Source organism: Arvicola amphibius, chromosome 5 (genome assembly GCF_903992535.2).
Source record: "Arvicola amphibius chromosome 5, mArvAmp1.2, whole genome shotgun sequence".
Lineage (NCBI taxonomy): Eukaryota > Metazoa > Chordata > Mammalia > Rodentia > Cricetidae > Arvicola > Arvicola amphibius.
The window spans coordinates 135,305,765-135,321,221 of record NC_052051.1 but is presented as its reverse complement, the minus strand read 5'-3'; the positions used below and the strand labels follow the sequence as shown (position 1 = coordinate 135,321,221).

At 51.3% G+C, this 15,457-nt stretch overlaps 2 protein-coding genes across 5 annotated transcripts in view; one reads left to right on the top strand and one right to left on the bottom strand.

Annotated features, from left to right (window-relative positions):
• The window catches only part of Tcof1 (treacle ribosome biogenesis factor 1), a 31,397-nt gene extending 28,499 nt beyond the window's left edge, over positions 1–2,898 (top strand). For 2 of the 3 annotated variants that reach the window (XM_038331586.1, XM_038331585.1), the window contains exons 23-26: positions 294–806; positions 1,748–1,839; positions 2,251–2,296; positions 2,504–2,898. In XM_038331586.1, coding sequence (XP_038187514.1) covers positions 294–806; positions 1,748–1,839; positions 2,251–2,277 — 632 coding nt within the window. In that variant the 3' untranslated portion in view covers positions 2,278–2,296; positions 2,504–2,898. Of the gene's footprint in view, positions 1–293; positions 807–1,725; positions 1,840–2,250; positions 2,297–2,503 lie in introns of those variants that run through there. The other variant, XM_038331587.2, reaches the window with a different exon arrangement.
• A 1,171-nt stretch (positions 2,899–4,069) lies between these two features.
• Positions 4,070–14,229, bottom strand: Cd74 (CD74 molecule). 2 transcript variants are annotated; one of them, XM_038331789.1, is made up of 9 exons: positions 14,071–14,229; positions 8,597–8,766; positions 8,376–8,455; positions 7,613–7,675; positions 6,753–6,845; positions 6,389–6,476; positions 5,230–5,427; positions 4,789–4,851; positions 4,070–4,575 (listed from the first exon to the last, which is right to left on the bottom strand). In XM_038331789.1, exons 1-9 carry the CDS (start codon positions 14,145–14,147, stop codon positions 4,568–4,570), a joined length of 840 nt encoding a protein of 279 aa, XP_038187717.1. In that variant the 5' UTR covers positions 14,148–14,229; the 3' UTR covers positions 4,070–4,567. The 2 variants fall into 2 exon arrangements, with proteins under 2 accessions (XP_038187717.1, XP_038187718.1); XM_038331790.2 differs by lacking the exon at positions 5,230–5,427 and having other exon boundaries at positions 14,071–14,227.
• Positions 14,230–15,457: the final 1,228 nt, after the last annotated feature.

The following is a 15,457-nucleotide window of genomic DNA, read 5'->3' as shown; positions in this document are numbered from 1 at the left end:
GTTGTCCCCTCCATCTCATTAACATTCTGGGGACACTGCCCATCCCCAACTATAACTGAGTGGAGTTTTTTTGTGTGAGGACATAGAGCAGGGCTGGAAGTTAGAGGTGAGATCCCTGTTTAAGGTATAAGCATTGGAGGTAGATGGGGCAGAGTGACCCCTGGGCCTCAGTTTCCCATCTGTCTAGTTGTAAGGAGGTACACCCCCCCCCCCCCCCCCCAGTTCTCATATATTGTATAAGATCTGTCCCTCAGCTTTCCAGACCTGTGACCTCCGAGACCTGTGATCCACAGGTAGGAAAGAGGCTGCCTCAGGCTCCACACCTCAGAAGCCCAAAAAGGCCAAGAAAGGCTCCTGGACCCCAGCAACACCCACACAGGCCTTACAGGACAGCATCACCCAGCGCCTCCGGGAGCAGCCCTGGCCCCTGAGCGAGGCACAGGTGCAGGCCTCTGTGGTGAAGGTCCTGACAGAACTGCTGGAGCAGGAAAGGCAGAAGACCACAGAGATCGTCAAGGAGAGTAAGAAGAAGGGCCGGAAGCGGAAGCTTTCAGAGGACCAGTTAACAGCTGGGGCCCCAAAGAGCAAGAAGAAGCATCTGGTGGATGGAGCTGGTGCCATCACCCCAGTAAAGACTTCCAAGGCAAAATCCAAGCTAGGCAAAGCAAATGCTGATGGCAAGGGGAAGGGGTCACCTGGCTCCCGAGGGGCCAAGGAGAAGCCCAAAAGTGAGCTGGGGTTAAAGGTTGAGAGCCAAGAGCAGAGTGACTCAAAGAGCAAGAAGGACAAGAAGAAATCCAGTAAGAGTAAGTGACTACCTTCCTGGGCATACACTGTGGGTGCAGGGCGGGGGTGGCGGGCCTCTTTATCTCACTCTCCATAAAGAGTAAGAACCTGGGAAGTGGCTTTCGTCTGGTGGCAGAGCACTTTGGCCGGTGCTCCAGCCCTCCCACAGCTCGGGAGGCCCCTTACAGGGCCCGGCATTTACACCCACGTCAGCCTCAGGCTTTTAGAAAGCACAAGCTCAACTCCACTTCACGAGGATGGAGAACAGGAGCACTCCTCTGCAACCTAAGTTACACAAGAGGTCCACTGCCGGCTCCTGAGGTACAGAACGTGCCTCTGTCCTCATCCGGAGCTGTCTTTCCACTAGAATGCAGTTCCTCAGGGAAAGCGGCCATTTATTGCCCTCCATGCTGGAGCCTGCACCCAGTGGGCCTTTCGAGTTGTCTTGCCAACCCTGGGCAGTGGGAGTATTTTGTTTTCTAAGTGAAAAACAGGCCCTGAGAAGGAAAGGCCACTTTTGCAGACTGACCTCGAACTCACGGAGATCCACCTGCCTCTGCCTCCTGGGCACCACCACACCCAGCATGGAAATCCTCCTGAGCACTGCCTGCCCATCCATGACAGGAGGGGGAAAAGAGATACCCAGCCCTGTGTGAGGGTCTGCTGCCCCTTGATGTCCAGAACCTATAGGACTCCTGTCTTTTTATTTTAAAATAAATGAAGGGGGAAGAGGTTCTTAAAGTGAATTAATTCAAGACTGGATATATAACTCAGTGATAAAGAACTTGCATAACTAGTATTGAGGCCCTAGATTATGTGGTCCACAAGCAGGAAGAATGGAGCCCTGGCCCCACCAGGGCCTGTTTCCCCATGGTGTAAGAGCTGGAAGTTTCTGGCCTCCTGACATCGACCCATTCGGTGTCAATATCTATTGCTCAGGAAGGTGACTTTCTTCCCTCAGAAAAAAAAGACAAAGAAAAAAAGGAAAAGAAGAAAGGCAAAAAGAGCTCAGCCAAAGACCCTGAGTCAATACAGAAGAAAAAGAAAAAAAAGGTAAGAGTGAGTTCCTGGGAGCTCCTGGGCCAGAAATTCAAACATTTCACATTCCAACACCCAGACCTGGCCATGCCACCTTCCAGTCTAAGTTTTAATGGACCTTGTGAGGAAGAGCAGGGGAGGGGTGATAGGAGAGACCACCATGGACAGGAAACCGGGTAGGCTCTGTCCAGCTTCCAGGGGAGAAGAAGGGATATAAATAAGCAAGTGCCTGGCCTGCATGGCCTGGCCAGGAAGGGGTGCTCACTGAAGAAACAGCCATCCGCTTCATGAGGCAAAGGCTGTTTGGCCCAGGGCTGGTAGCACAGGAAAGCCTAGCAGTGGGAGCTATAGGAATGTGCCTCCTGAGACAATCCATGAAGTGAGGACCCACAGCACTGAGACCTTGTTGCCCTTCTCTCCTCACAGAAGAAGACAGCCGAGCCTGCCGTGTGAGGGCCAGCACATAGAACAGGTACCTGACTCTTTCTCGCCTTTCTGGATAGCTGGGTGGGCCCAAATGGAGGGAGCTAAGAGACAGCAGTTCCCTTCCCCGGGGTCAGTGCGACTGAGGGACACTGGTAGCAGGTACAACAGCAGCATGCAAAGGGCACCCTGAGCAAATCTGCTGCCTCTCCCTTGACTTTTGCCTCCTGACCTGGTTGGTTTTCTTCTCCTAGAGTCTTGTCAGAGTGTGCCTGTTCCCAGACCTCTGACCTCTGGCCAGTGTAATCTGGGGCTGGACTTGTTAACTGCCTCCCTCAACAGAAGATGATGGCCGGCTCCAGCATGTACTGCCGGCCAAGCCGGTGGACTTGCAAGGGGGAACCTGCAAGGGGGCGGCAGTCCCAGGAGGAAGTGGGATGAAACACGCCCGCCCCCTCCGAGTGCTGCATAAGATGTGTACAGTATATATATTTTTTTAAGTGACTGCCTCCCTCCCTTCAAGTCCAACATGCCCAAAGGCCTCAGGACTCCCATGTCTGCACTGGAGACCCACGAGGGCCTGCTTGTAGTTCATCCCGTTCCCTGGATTCCAGGCTTATCCCAAGGCCTTGTCCTATCCATTTTCCAGCTGTTTTGGGTTTGTTTGGTTGTTGTTGTTTTTTTTTTTAAGAACTCAAAATAAAAGACTTTAAATGTAAAGATTTGAGCTCCCCCGTGCATCTGTCCCTGAACTGTTACTGACTAGGAAAGACTGGTGACCCTGGAGGAGCACGGGTCAGCACTCAGGGCTCCTTCCTGCCTGTGTGCCAAGGCCTACGGTACTGTGAGTCGGACAGTTTGCTAAAGAAAAGGCCTCGGTGAAGCTCCCCGGCACTGATGTCAGGGGGGCTCCCTGGAGGAGATGGCCTCTGAGCCTGAGGAGAGCTGAAGGTGGGTCAGATGCCGGAGTTGATGGCTTGGGCCTTTGGAAGTTTGGGAGTTAGGATGATGTGGAAGGAAGGAAAATGTTGGCGGCTGGCATGGGAAGGGTAGAAGAGCCAGTAAGCGAGGCCACGAGTTGTCCTCTGTCCAGGGAACAGTTCTGTGTTGGTGAAGGCAAGAAGTGAACAAAGCTGACGGCAGCGTGTTGGGACAGGGACAGTTACTGGGGTAGACTGAGGGAGGAGAGTGGCAGTCAGTCTGGTTGCCTCTGCCTAGAGTCTGTGGAGCGCCAGAAGTCGAAGCATTCACCTAAAGGCCGGAGGCCCTGGAGACTCTGTGTGCAGAGCCTTGGGACACACCGCCCGACACGGACAGCCATTCCCTTTGTTCCCACTGTTGGCCCAGATCAGACTGCAGAGAAGGCTCTCAACGGCTGTGCTGAGCACTCACAGAAGTATTTAAACTTAAAAACGGAATGCTGTCACTACGGTTCATTCTGGACCCCTGGGTGGTAAGGGGTCTGCTCCCTTTTCCGGTGACAGTGGACTGGTGCTGAATAGCCATGGGTCCTGCACAGACACCCAGCTGTCCATTCCTGACTCCCAGGCCCCTGTTTCCATTGCCATCTGTCGTCACACTTAGCTGTTCTTAGTACAGAAATGGAATTGGGGACATGAGGAATGGAAGCCGGGACACGATGAGCTGTGCTTTTTAAACTGGGCAAGAATCTGTTCCGAATGTTAAACAGGTACTGAGTGTCTGTGGCCCATCACCCTGGACTCCCAGGCCCTGGGTACCTCGGTGATTAGGGTTAAGGTTGCCATTGACTTTCTTAGGGTAAACTAATTGTATCCCAACAGAAGAGCCAGGAGCAAGAATGTTCTACTTATACCTTTTATTGTCATGTGAGCCATGATCCTACAGGCTGCTGATAAGCTTGGCTGAGCAAGGGACCTGGGGGTTTGGCAGGAAGTGAGGAAGGGTTGCTGGGAGGAGGGCCTGGGTTCTTCCTTGAGAAGACAGCAGAGGTGTTCAGTGTGGGTTAAGGGTTGAGTACCCCTTATCCCTGTCTGTGGGCCTACATCTCAAAGCCCCACACTGGAGACTGCTAATGGGTCAGAAATGGGGTCTACCTAACATTGCCCACTCTGAGCTTTGTGTCCCTTTAGATAAGGGCTGGGCAGCAGGGCCCTCCCTCCAGCATCCTCATTCTGTTCTGATTTCATTTGTCGTGTCCAGGGATGATGATGCAGAACCAGCCTTAAGCCCCAAGGTGCAGGGAGACAGGAAGTGGGATGTGACCATCAGGGAGGGCAGGAAGGCTGGGGCACCACAGGAGAGCAGGAAAGCTGCCGCTGTGCAGAGCCAGCCTCTGTCTTCACATGGCTGGGAAGGGAAGCAGACGTTAATATGGTTGGCTCTCCTGTTGGACCTGCCTCTTCCCAGCATCTTGGAACTGCAGAGCAGTCAAGGGACCCCATTTCCCCCCTTGCTGGCCTGATACTCTGTTTCCAACCACTAGCCCGTTCTGTAAAAGCTGGCCCAGTATTATGCTGCAACATTAAAGTGTGGGTGACCCCCCTCCACGGGTCCCCTTACCTAGGCCCAGATCCTGCTTGGTCACACCCAGGCCAGAAGATGGGTCTTCCAGGTCCAGGGGCTCTGCAAAAGAATCGTCATGCTATCCTTACCCCACCACACACTTGGCTGCCATTGTGCCCAAAGGCATATTTCCCAATCAGGTATGGCCCTGAGCCTGGGAAAGGAGGCACCACAGTATGTAGTGTGGTTTAGGGGATACGGTGAGATGAGGGGTGGGGTGTAGGACAGCGTGTGTGTAGGAGAACATGAGAGGAGAGCAAGGGACACACAGGAGTGCCCAGGTGGATGTAGGGCCAGATGCATGATTAACAGTGGCTGTCCTCTGGGCACAGCCAACCCATGTCCTGACCCCATGTTTACTAGGAGGGACCTCTGGACCCTCAGCCTTCCTAATGCTTCCTGGTGCTTTAGCTTACTGACATAGCGGCCCCTGCTTACCACTGCAGTTATGGCGCCCGCGGCTCTTGGTGTGAGGGACCTCAGTGCCGTTGGGGAACACACACCAGCAGTAGCCAGTGCTCCCGTAGCACTGGAGCGGCATATAGTTACCGTTCTCATCGCACTTGGGACGGAACGCACCCGGATGGACAGCAGGGATGTGGCTGACCTCTTCCTGGCACTTGGTCAGCACTGAAGCTACAGGCATGATGAAGACAGTGAGTGAGTGGGCTCTGGGCCAGGATCTCAGCAGAGCAGAGGCCCACACACCACTGCCATGGGCCTAACGCCTGTCCAAGTTGCTTTGTTATTCCTCCCATGGCACAGATGGGGAAACTGAGGCTGGAGGCTGAAACCAGGAAGGTTTCCAAAAAGGAAAAGCATGGCTGGAGTCATTTGCCTCCGAATATTACTTCCAGCACTCAGACTTTATTACAGTTGGTAACTATTCCTGTGATTCTGGTTCCTGGAGGATAATAACGGGGACACCTTTGGGAACCTGACCTTCCTGTTACCTGGATGACCCAAGTAGAAATGGAGGTTGTCATTTGTTGGGGATGCTGGAGAGGGGATTTAAAAATTAGCTAGAAGTTGGTTGAGATCGCAGGCGAGCTTGCTTCTGCATCAGAGAAACAGGTCTAGAGAAGGATGGGCCATTGGCCTTCCATCTGTGGGACAGAAGCCCAGTGGGACAGGCTTGTCCGGCTGTCCAGCTCTGCACAGCAAGTTAGAGACAGCGCCAAGGTAAAAACAAATCTTTCTCCATGCTTTAGGTCTCCAGCCTCCTGTGTGCTTAGCATGGCTGATGAAGTGAGCTGTGCCTAGGGTCCTGGGCATTCACTGACTCTATGACCCCTGCTCCTCAAGTGCTGAGGTGTGCTGCTGGGGAGGTGTCCTTCCGAGGACCCCATGCCTGGTATGTTTCAAGTTGGTTTTGCTCCAAGACAGAGAGACAAGAGGCCTCTATTCTCGGTATGTGTGTGAAAGAACAGACCAACGGGGACAACATGTCAGGGTTTCCAAACGCTGAAGGAACGGACAAGAAGACACAGTGAGCTGAGAGGAAGGGGTGCTGCAGCAAGTTTCCTTTAAGAGTGCTGGAGGCCCTAACTTCAGCAGCTCCAGGGGGCCCTGGCACCCGGAGGCTCCCATCTGGTACCTTTAGGCGGAGCCTTGGTGGGCTTCTCCTCCAGGGAGTTCTTGCTCATTTCAAACAAGAGCCATTGTTTCATCCAGCTCTCAAAGACCTAACGGGAACAGAGGCAGGTCATCAGGGTCATCAGGGTCAGGAATCAACACCGCACCCTACCGGACTTTACCCTGACCACAAACTTGGAGGATCAGACAGGCCCAACATCTGGAGTCCAGCTGCAGCCTGGGTGCCTCTCAAAGACACACAGGGTTTTGTGGATTTCGAAGGCCCCCTGTAGCCCAGAGACCAGCTCCCCTAGCCCACACACCCCTTGCCACTCTCTAGTCCTGAGACTGCCGTGGGAAGAGGTGAGTCAACGGAAGCTGCTCACCTTCCAGTCCAGACCATCCATGGAGCTCTTAAGATGCTTCAGGTTCTCCGGAAAGGTCCCCTTCAGCTGTGGGTACACCAGGGGTCCAGATCTCTGCAGATTGGCAGGGCAAGCGGAAAGTTACAAAGAACGCCATGATCAGCAAGGGGAAGTGTGCACACTATGTGCTGAGGAATGTTCGCCACAGCAAGCCTGGACCTTGGCTTTGGTGACAGAGAGCAGGGAGGGGTATGGGCCACCCAGCTGTGTAGCTCCTGTCAGGGTCCAAACCAACCTTACGAGCACCACTGGTTTTCTCCCTTCAGATGCCTGCTTGTTTTGAAGGTCTTATCTCCAAAGACCTCCTGACCACCCCTAGCTAGACTAGGTCCTCTGCCTGTCCTCACAGCCAGCTGCGTGTCCCTCACCACCTGGTCACTGGTGTGTTAAAGTTGCTCTCCTGCTGCAGACTGAGAACTATGTAGTACCTGGTCCAGAGCAGGCATGTGAGATATTAATTTTGGAAGGAGAACAGGATATCATGACAAGTCACATGCAAGACTTGGGCCTTAATTTTTCCATCCCAAAAGTGAGGAGGCTAGAGCCTGGTGTAGCGACACACACCCTTAAACCCAAAACTCAGGGGGCAGAGCAGGCACATCTCTTCGAGTGCAAGGCCAACCTGGTCTACATAGCACAGCCAGTTCCAGGCAACACAGACACTTATCTGAAGACAGGAAGTAGGTTGGACTGGATGCAGTATTTAATAACCACCTTCTATTCCTTGGGGTGAGCGGTGCTGAGTTTATAGTGAGCCTAGCATGTGAACGAGGGTCCGGGTCCCACGAGGAACGGGACCATCCACCGGCTCTGACACTCACCAGGAGCAGGTGCATCACGTGGTCCTGGGTCATGTTGCCGTACTTAGTAACATTCTGCACAGGCTGTGGGAGAGGGAACAGGGTTAGCAGCACTGGCTGAGAAGTGGGAAGGACGGGGAGGGGCGAACACAGCAGCTGGAGTCTAGAAAGAGTCAAGTCCATGCACTCGCCAGCTCAGCTCTGTCACCTCCTAACATGGGAGCTCCAGCTATTCACCCCCTTTCTGCCTCCATGTCCCCTCTGGTCAGGCTAGCCTAAGCTTTAAGATTATAATTTAATTACCACGTTTCTCCCTTTCCTTTTCTCCCTCCAATCTCTCCATATGCCCCTACTGCTCTCCTCCAAATTCATGGCCTCTTTTTTATTCACTGTTATTGCTTGCTTATATGTTTATGTATATGCTATATATTCCTAATTAAAACCTGTCCAGTCCGTATTGCTACCTATATGTATGTTTTCAGGGCTGACCATTTGGCACTGGACAGCCAATTGGCATGCTCTTCCCTGGGGAAGGTACCGATAGTTTTATGAGTAACGTTGCTGTCAGAGGCTTGGAGGAGGTGAGGGACTGTGGCGGGTAAGAGTTACCTCTCCCCATCAGGGTAACCTCCATCACCCTGGCAAGCTTCTCTGAAGTGGCCCCTGCTCCTCCCCAGCAGTTAGGACCTTGCTTCCTTGCCAGTCATTACCCTTTTGCCCCTCTGCTTTGGCACCTGTTCTCTGCCTAGATCAGCTACCATTTCCTTCCTGCCACCTTCCTTACCCCGTGGAGCATGTTTTCCATGGGCAGTGGCCGCATCAGCAAGGGGGTAGCCATCCGCATCTGGCTGACAGGTTTAGCAGCTGTGAGGCAGGGAGGACAGACAGCATGAGTCCAGGTCCAAGGGAGTAGGGGGCCAGGGGTTGAGATCTGGAACCCGGGAATGGGGCGGGGGAGGGGCTAGATGGAGAAATGGTGGGGCTTGTGAGGCAAGGGACACGCACATTTAGGAAGCTTCATGCGAAGGCTCTCCAGTTGCAGGTTCTGGGAGGTGACGGTCAGCTTGTCTAGACGGCCCTGCTGCTGGTACAGGAAGTAAGCCGTGGTGGCCTGCCCAGCCAAGAGCAGAGCCACCAGGACAGAAAAGCCGGTGTACAGGGCCCCACGGCTGCACCTGTTGTGAAGAGGGAGTAAAGGTAGGATCCAGAGTTGGAGGCTGGTTGGGAGTGGGGACATATGGCTCCACCTATGCCCCTTCAGACTTCTGTCAAGCCTTCCCCATTACCCTGTCATAGAGGTGTGTGTGAGAACATTCCCCTGCCCCCCACCCCAGCCGACCACCATTGTCCTTCCTGGGAAGAAATTAGATCCACCTGGGGCCCAACTTCTATGGGGAAAAAAAGGAGCCAAGTTCCTTGCCTACTCTGGGTTTTGTGTCCCATTTGTACAGTGACAGGTAAAATGGCCTGTCCTCCCTCTTTACTCAGGTTCCCTCTGCCCTGGAGATCTGAGGAGCAGAGCTACCCTCAGGGGAAAAGGATTCGGTTTTGTTTGTTTGTTTATTTATGTATTTTAGTTGGCAGAAAAAGATAGGTGCTTTTACTGTGTAAGAGGAAGAAGGGTTTCCATCCCCCGCGTTATCCCCAGTCCCTGCAGTGACGTCAGGCTTAAAGAGAAAGGGGAAGGCAATGTGGAAAGGACAGCAAAGAGAAGTGGAACCTAGACATCTTACAAGTGGGGAGGAGCATTATCCAGCTGGAACAGGGCCAGGTGCCACCTGCTCCAGGGACACAGCCCTGGACACAGCCCGGGAATCTCTGGACAAATCTCCACCAGTCTCCCAGGTTTCGTCATGCATCACACGAGTCGTTCTCACCCAGCAATTCTAAAACGTGGTTCTTCCCCAACCCGTGGGTGTGGGTGTGGTATGTGTAGTATGTGTGTGTGGTGTTTGTGGTGGGGATATGTGTGTGTGGTGGGTGTATGTGGTGAGTATGTATTATGTGGAGTGTGTGTGTGTGGTATATGTGGTGGGGGGTGTGTGTGTGTAGTGTGTGTGATGTGTGTGGTATGTGTGTATAGTGTACGAGGTGTGTGTGTGTGTTATATGTGGTGGGGGTATGTGTGTGTAGTGTGTGTGGAATGTGTGTAGTGTGTGTGTGTGGTATGTGTATATAGTGTATGGGGGTGTGTGTGTGTAATATGTGGTGGGGAGGTATGTGGGGGGGTATGTGAGATGTGTGTGTCGGTGTGGTGGGGGGGTATGTGGCAGGGGAGTTGTGGTATTTGCTGTAGGTCCGTGTTCATATGGGTACTCATGTGTACATATGTGTAGAGACCAGAGGTTCACTTCGGATGTTTTCCTCAATTGCTCTCCACCTTATGTTTTGAGGCAGGGTCTCTCACTGAACCTGGAACACAAAGATTCCACTAGACTGCCTCGTCAACAAGCCCAGGGACCCTCTTGTCTCTGCCTCCCCAACACTAGGATTAGCACTTGTTCTTCAAATGGGTGTTCGAGATTCAAACTCAGGTTGTTGTGCTTGTGTAGCAAGAACTTTCTCAGCTGAGCTGTCTCCCCAGCATGGTTCTCTTTGAGACAGATCTTCCTATGGCCATAGAAGCACCTTGAAGTGATACCCAAGTGATGATGGGGGAAATTCAACAGCAACATTGATGGCTAGGCCCGGATGAACGTCCCATGCTCTTGGGTGGCCAGACTCTCAGACCTCAGTGATTGCTTACAGTTTGACGCTTTGACTACTGTCTTGGGTGAGGGTGGAGAGGAGGTGGCGGGTGGAGAGGGTGCGTGCTCGTGTTACAGTATGGAACATAAGGATCATGACTCCAGACCTGGAAAGTTCCCATCCATTCTTCCCCCACTTAGCCCTTAGATGGAAAGAACTATCAGTGCTCTGCTGTCGTTTGAACTTGTCCCCTTTAAAATGACAGGGTTTTGCCAGGCAGGAGTGGCGCATGCCTTTAATCGCAGCACTTGGGAGGCAGAGGCAGGTGGATGTCTCTGAGTTTGAGGCCAACCTGGTCTACAGAGCGAGTTCCAGATCAGGCTCCAAACTACAGAGAAACCCTGCCAAAAAAAAAAAAAAAAAAAAAAAAAAAAAAAAAAAAAAAAAAGGGCTTAACCAAGGGATTTGGGCTCCAACATTTAAACATTTACAACACGGCAAGACCGTCATCATCAGGTGTCAGCACCTTGATCTTGGACTTCTCAGCCTCTTAACCTGTGGGAAATAAATCTCTGGACACATATCTCTCAATCTGTATATAGAATATAGTATTTATAATTATATATATATAGTATATATATTATATATAAAACATGTATGTAGAGTATATTATAGTAACTCAGACTAAGACAGACTCCATTTGAAATTTTCATAACCAGTCTTAGTCTTGCCTACTCCAGCAACCAGGAAGGGAGATTTAGGAAATGCCAGGAGACCTGTCTGTCTAGTAACTTACGATGTCACAGACACAGCTAATTCTCATTAGCTCTCTGCTCGCTGACCCTCTGTATTTCCCAAGTCAACAGCTGAGCCAAGGAAGAGTTGTTTTGGAAGGAGAAAGCAAAAACTCTTTGTTGGGGAAGGGAGGTCAGACTAGGAAGGGGAGTACTTTCAGCTTCTTGGCCTTCTAAAGGAAGATGCAGCCTGGGCTCAAGGTCCTCTGCTTTATTATCTGCTTGGGTGACTCGCGGAACCCCTGGGCCGCCCTTCTACCCTGTACTCAGATCTAGTAGACTGGCTTCTCAGCTCTTCCACTGGCCTAGCTCTGGGGGGGGTGAGTGAGCAAGCCGACCCTTCTGCATGTGAAATGGGTAAAAGCTTGGGATGAGAGGTTGTTAAATAACAGAGATGGAGGGGGCAGCAGTGGCGCACGCCTTTAATCCCAGCACTTGGGAGGCAGAGGAAGTAGGATCCCGGAGTTCGAGGCCAGCCTGGTCTACAGACTGACTTCCAGGGCAGTCAGGGCTACAAAGAGAAACCCTGTCTCAAAAAACAAAACAAAACAAAAACCTAAATAAATAAAAATAATGTAGAGATGAAACACTTGGCTCCAACACCTAACACATTTACTCCATCAATAATACTTCAAATCTAGCATCTGCCCTCCTTCCTCTTTTATTGAATTTACTGTTATTTTGTTTTTATGAGATGGTCTCATGTAGATGCGGCTGGCCTTATACTCCTGATCCTCCTGCCTCCACTTCTCAAATGCTGAGATTATAGGCTTGCACAATCACACCCAGCCTCTATGTCTCTAGATCGTCTGGCCCTTGGTTTTGATTGAGTGCCAACTCTGTCACCTCCTGGTTTTACTTCCTCCTTTGTACTTCCTTCTTATGTAATTAAGAAAAAAAAAGTAACTGACTAAAGTCAGAAGCCAATCAGAATTATCAGGAATCATGACACAGATGTTGCTAGGCAGAAGTGTTCACAGAAAATGCCCCAAGTCAAACCCTGCCTGGAATGGCCTGAGAGCATAAGGGACCATCTCTGAACACAGCCCTCCCTGAGTGGCCTGAGGTCAGGGGGTTCCCACATCCCCTCTCCACAAATGAGGCCTCTAAAGGACCCACATAGGAGAACAAACTCAGATGAGTCATGGTTCAAATGCTCCAACACTCACTAGCTGAGACAACCTGTAAGTTACTTACCAAGATGGATTCAGATTCCTTTTGTGTAAAAATGGGAAAAATGCTGGCCATGGTGGCACACACCTTTAATCCCAACACTTGGGAGGTAAGCAAATATCTATTAGTTTAAGGCCAGCCTGGACTACACTGTGAGTTCCAGCCAAAACTACATAGTAAGACCAGTATTTAAAAAGAAAGAAAGAAAAAGAAAGAAAGAAAGAAAGAAAGGAAGGAAGGAAGGAAGGAAGGAAGGAAGGAAGGAAGGAAGGAAGGAAGGAAGGAAGGAAAAGAAAAAAAAGAGCAGGACACCTTTAATCCCAGCACTTAGGAGACAGAGGCAGGTGAATCTCTGAATTCGAGGCTAGCCTGGTCTACAGAGTGAGTTTCAGGACAGGCTCCAAAGCTACAGAGAAGCCCTGTCTCGAAGAAAAAAGAAAAAGACAAGGGCAGGGGGAAATAATAGAAAAGGCCAACTCCTAGCTACAGCATCTGTAAGAATGAAGGTAGTGTCTGTAGCTTGATTATGATTCTGATGGTGGTCAGTGTCTGTAGCTTGATTATGATTCCAATGGTGGTCAACGCCATCCGAGACTGCTGAAGAGCATACAGTAGGTGGACTGTACCTGTTGCCATTAAGCTGGGACCCAGAAAGAGGCTGTGACCTTTCTGTGGTCACCTACGACAGCAGTGAAAGTTGCCTTGGAAGTCCCCACTGCTCTCCTGCTCTATATCTGGTTACCTTCTTTACCTTCTTTCCAGAACACAATTCCCCTACAGTCTCTCAGAGGCTCTCTCAAATCCCCTTCTGCCTGGAAACAGCTGACGTCACTTCTGCTTTTGATTCCCCCATAGACAGCAAGCAAATCAGGTTTGAGAGCTTGGGGTGGGGGAAGGAGCACAAGAGGGCAGATGAATTCTAGTCCTGTTTGGGTTTTTGGAGGGTGGAGGGCACAAGGATGAGGTCATTTGGGGTCTGGGAGAGGAACCCGGGGCTACATGGATGGCTGGGGCAGCCTCTTACTACAGAACCAGGAAGAGATTCGCAGATGGGTCTGACCCCACTACAGCGCTAAGCCCCTGCCACTCATGTAACAAGTGCTCCTTCTCTTTGGCAGCCGCTGGGATGGCAGCCAGCATCCACACACGAAGAAAGTCTAATCCTGTTTCAGGTATGGACTCAGATTTGGCCAGACTGATTATCTAGGCTCCTACAAGCCCTCTGGCCCTTAAGGAATGACTGCGTTGCTTCTATTATCCTCAGAAATGCTTTCACCACTGGCATCGGAACCTTTCCAAAATCTGAGGCTACGAAAGCAGACAGATCTATTGAGGAAAAGCGAGAACTCATCCGAGGGAGGAACACTATGGTCTTAAGTCTCAGCCTAGAGTCATGGCCCAGCTGCATAGAGTCTGTGAAACTCTGGGGAGTGAACCCAGGGCTCTCTTAACACTTACACATCCTCAAGGAGCCCCTCGGTTTACAAATGGGGAAGTCAATACTCTTAGCAAGTGGGGGTTGGGAGGAGGGGTTCAAGATTACTCAGAGCCAAGTGTGATGGTGCACTCCTTTAATCCCAGAACTTGGGAGGCAGAGGCAAGTAGATCTCTGTGAGTTTGAGGCCAGCCTGGTCTACAGAGTGAGTTTCATTATGTAGAAAGCCAGAGCTATATATAGAGAGAGACCCTGCTTTACATATATGTTTATATGTCAAAAAGCCTATGCTTAAGGCAGCCTTCCTGCAACTCAGTGCCATGTTCCTTCCCAGGCCCGCACTCTGTGCCCTCCAGAATTGAGGGCTCCCTGCTGGTACTCACACATACCTTTCTGGGGCTCTAGGGCGCTGGCCCAGCATTGGCAGCTGCTCATGGTTAGAGATGAGGTCGCGCTGGTCATCCATGTCTCTGGCCTCTAGTCTTCCCCACAGGCGCTGCTGCTGCTGCTGCTGCTGCTGCTGCTGCTGCTGCTGCCGCCACTCCTCCTCTTCGTCTGGGACCCTTGAGCCTCGGGATCACCTCTTGAAGCTGGTGCTCGGAGGAATCTGATTCGTCCACAGCAGGTCACTCCGCCCACGTGGTAGATGTGGAAGTGAAAGCCACAAATCTGGAAATACCCCACTCACTCAAAGCTGCCCTCCCTGGGCAGGATGAGGGGGAGTTCCCTAACCAGGTAGAAGTCCAGTGCAATCTTATTGGCTGGCCAGGGCTCTTGTCACTTGTTTCTAGGCAGACCTCTGGATTCATTAGGCTCCTTGGATGCTTCTAGAAACAGGCAGTCTCCCTAGACAAGAAATCGTTTTGAAGCAGAAAGTGCCTTTGTTTACCCACCGTATCCATGATAAGTGAGGGAAGAAAGGGGCTCAGGCAAGTCCCCTTCTCTCTGATCTGCATGTCATCCCCAAAGTGGAGATGAGGTTGGACTGGTGTCCCCTCTACTCCTGTCTACCCCGTGCCATGGTGTGAAGGCTCTCAGCTGAGACTTGCCATCACAGCCGTCTTTGTGAGGCACAGTGATTGAATCATAGCTAGCCATAGGATCTTTGCAGTGCCTTAGAGGAGTGTTCTGTCCCCCGTGTTTTGGGTGGAGGCCACGGTGCAGAGTGGCTGTGCGTGCCTAGCCTCATACATGCAGGCAGGGATGGATGGAGCCCAGATTCTGTTCCACTCTCTTTTGCCTCCCAGGGCTCAGATTATGTGTGCCAGTGTGACAAGGAGCAGGGAAAGGGAGGCTCAAAAGGGGTGCCATGGAGATTTAGCTGTACAGGCAAGTGTTTAGCAACCACATCATACTGTAAGTACATAGGAAGCAAGATATTTAGCCCTGTTCTTGGTCTCTGTCAAAAGAACCACTAAGGCCTTGGGATCTAGAGTGCTAAAGACTTTTTTTGTTGTTTTAGAGAGGGTCCCATGTAGCCCAGACTGGCATCAAACTCACTATGTAGCTAACGACGACGTTGAACTTGGGATCCTCCTGCCTCCACCTCCTGAGTACTGGGGTTACACATGTGCACCACCATACCACATTTGTGGGGTGCTGAGGACTGTGGAGCAGAGTGGGGTAGAAAAAGTCAGTTATTATTATCAGATGCAAGTTTATTGGTTTATCAGTGATTTAGGTAAAGCACTGCTTGCTCTGCTATTTGCCAAAAGTGACTTCCCTTGCTACCTGAAACAGAAAGACTTGGAGAAATATCTGGAACAACGGGTCTTT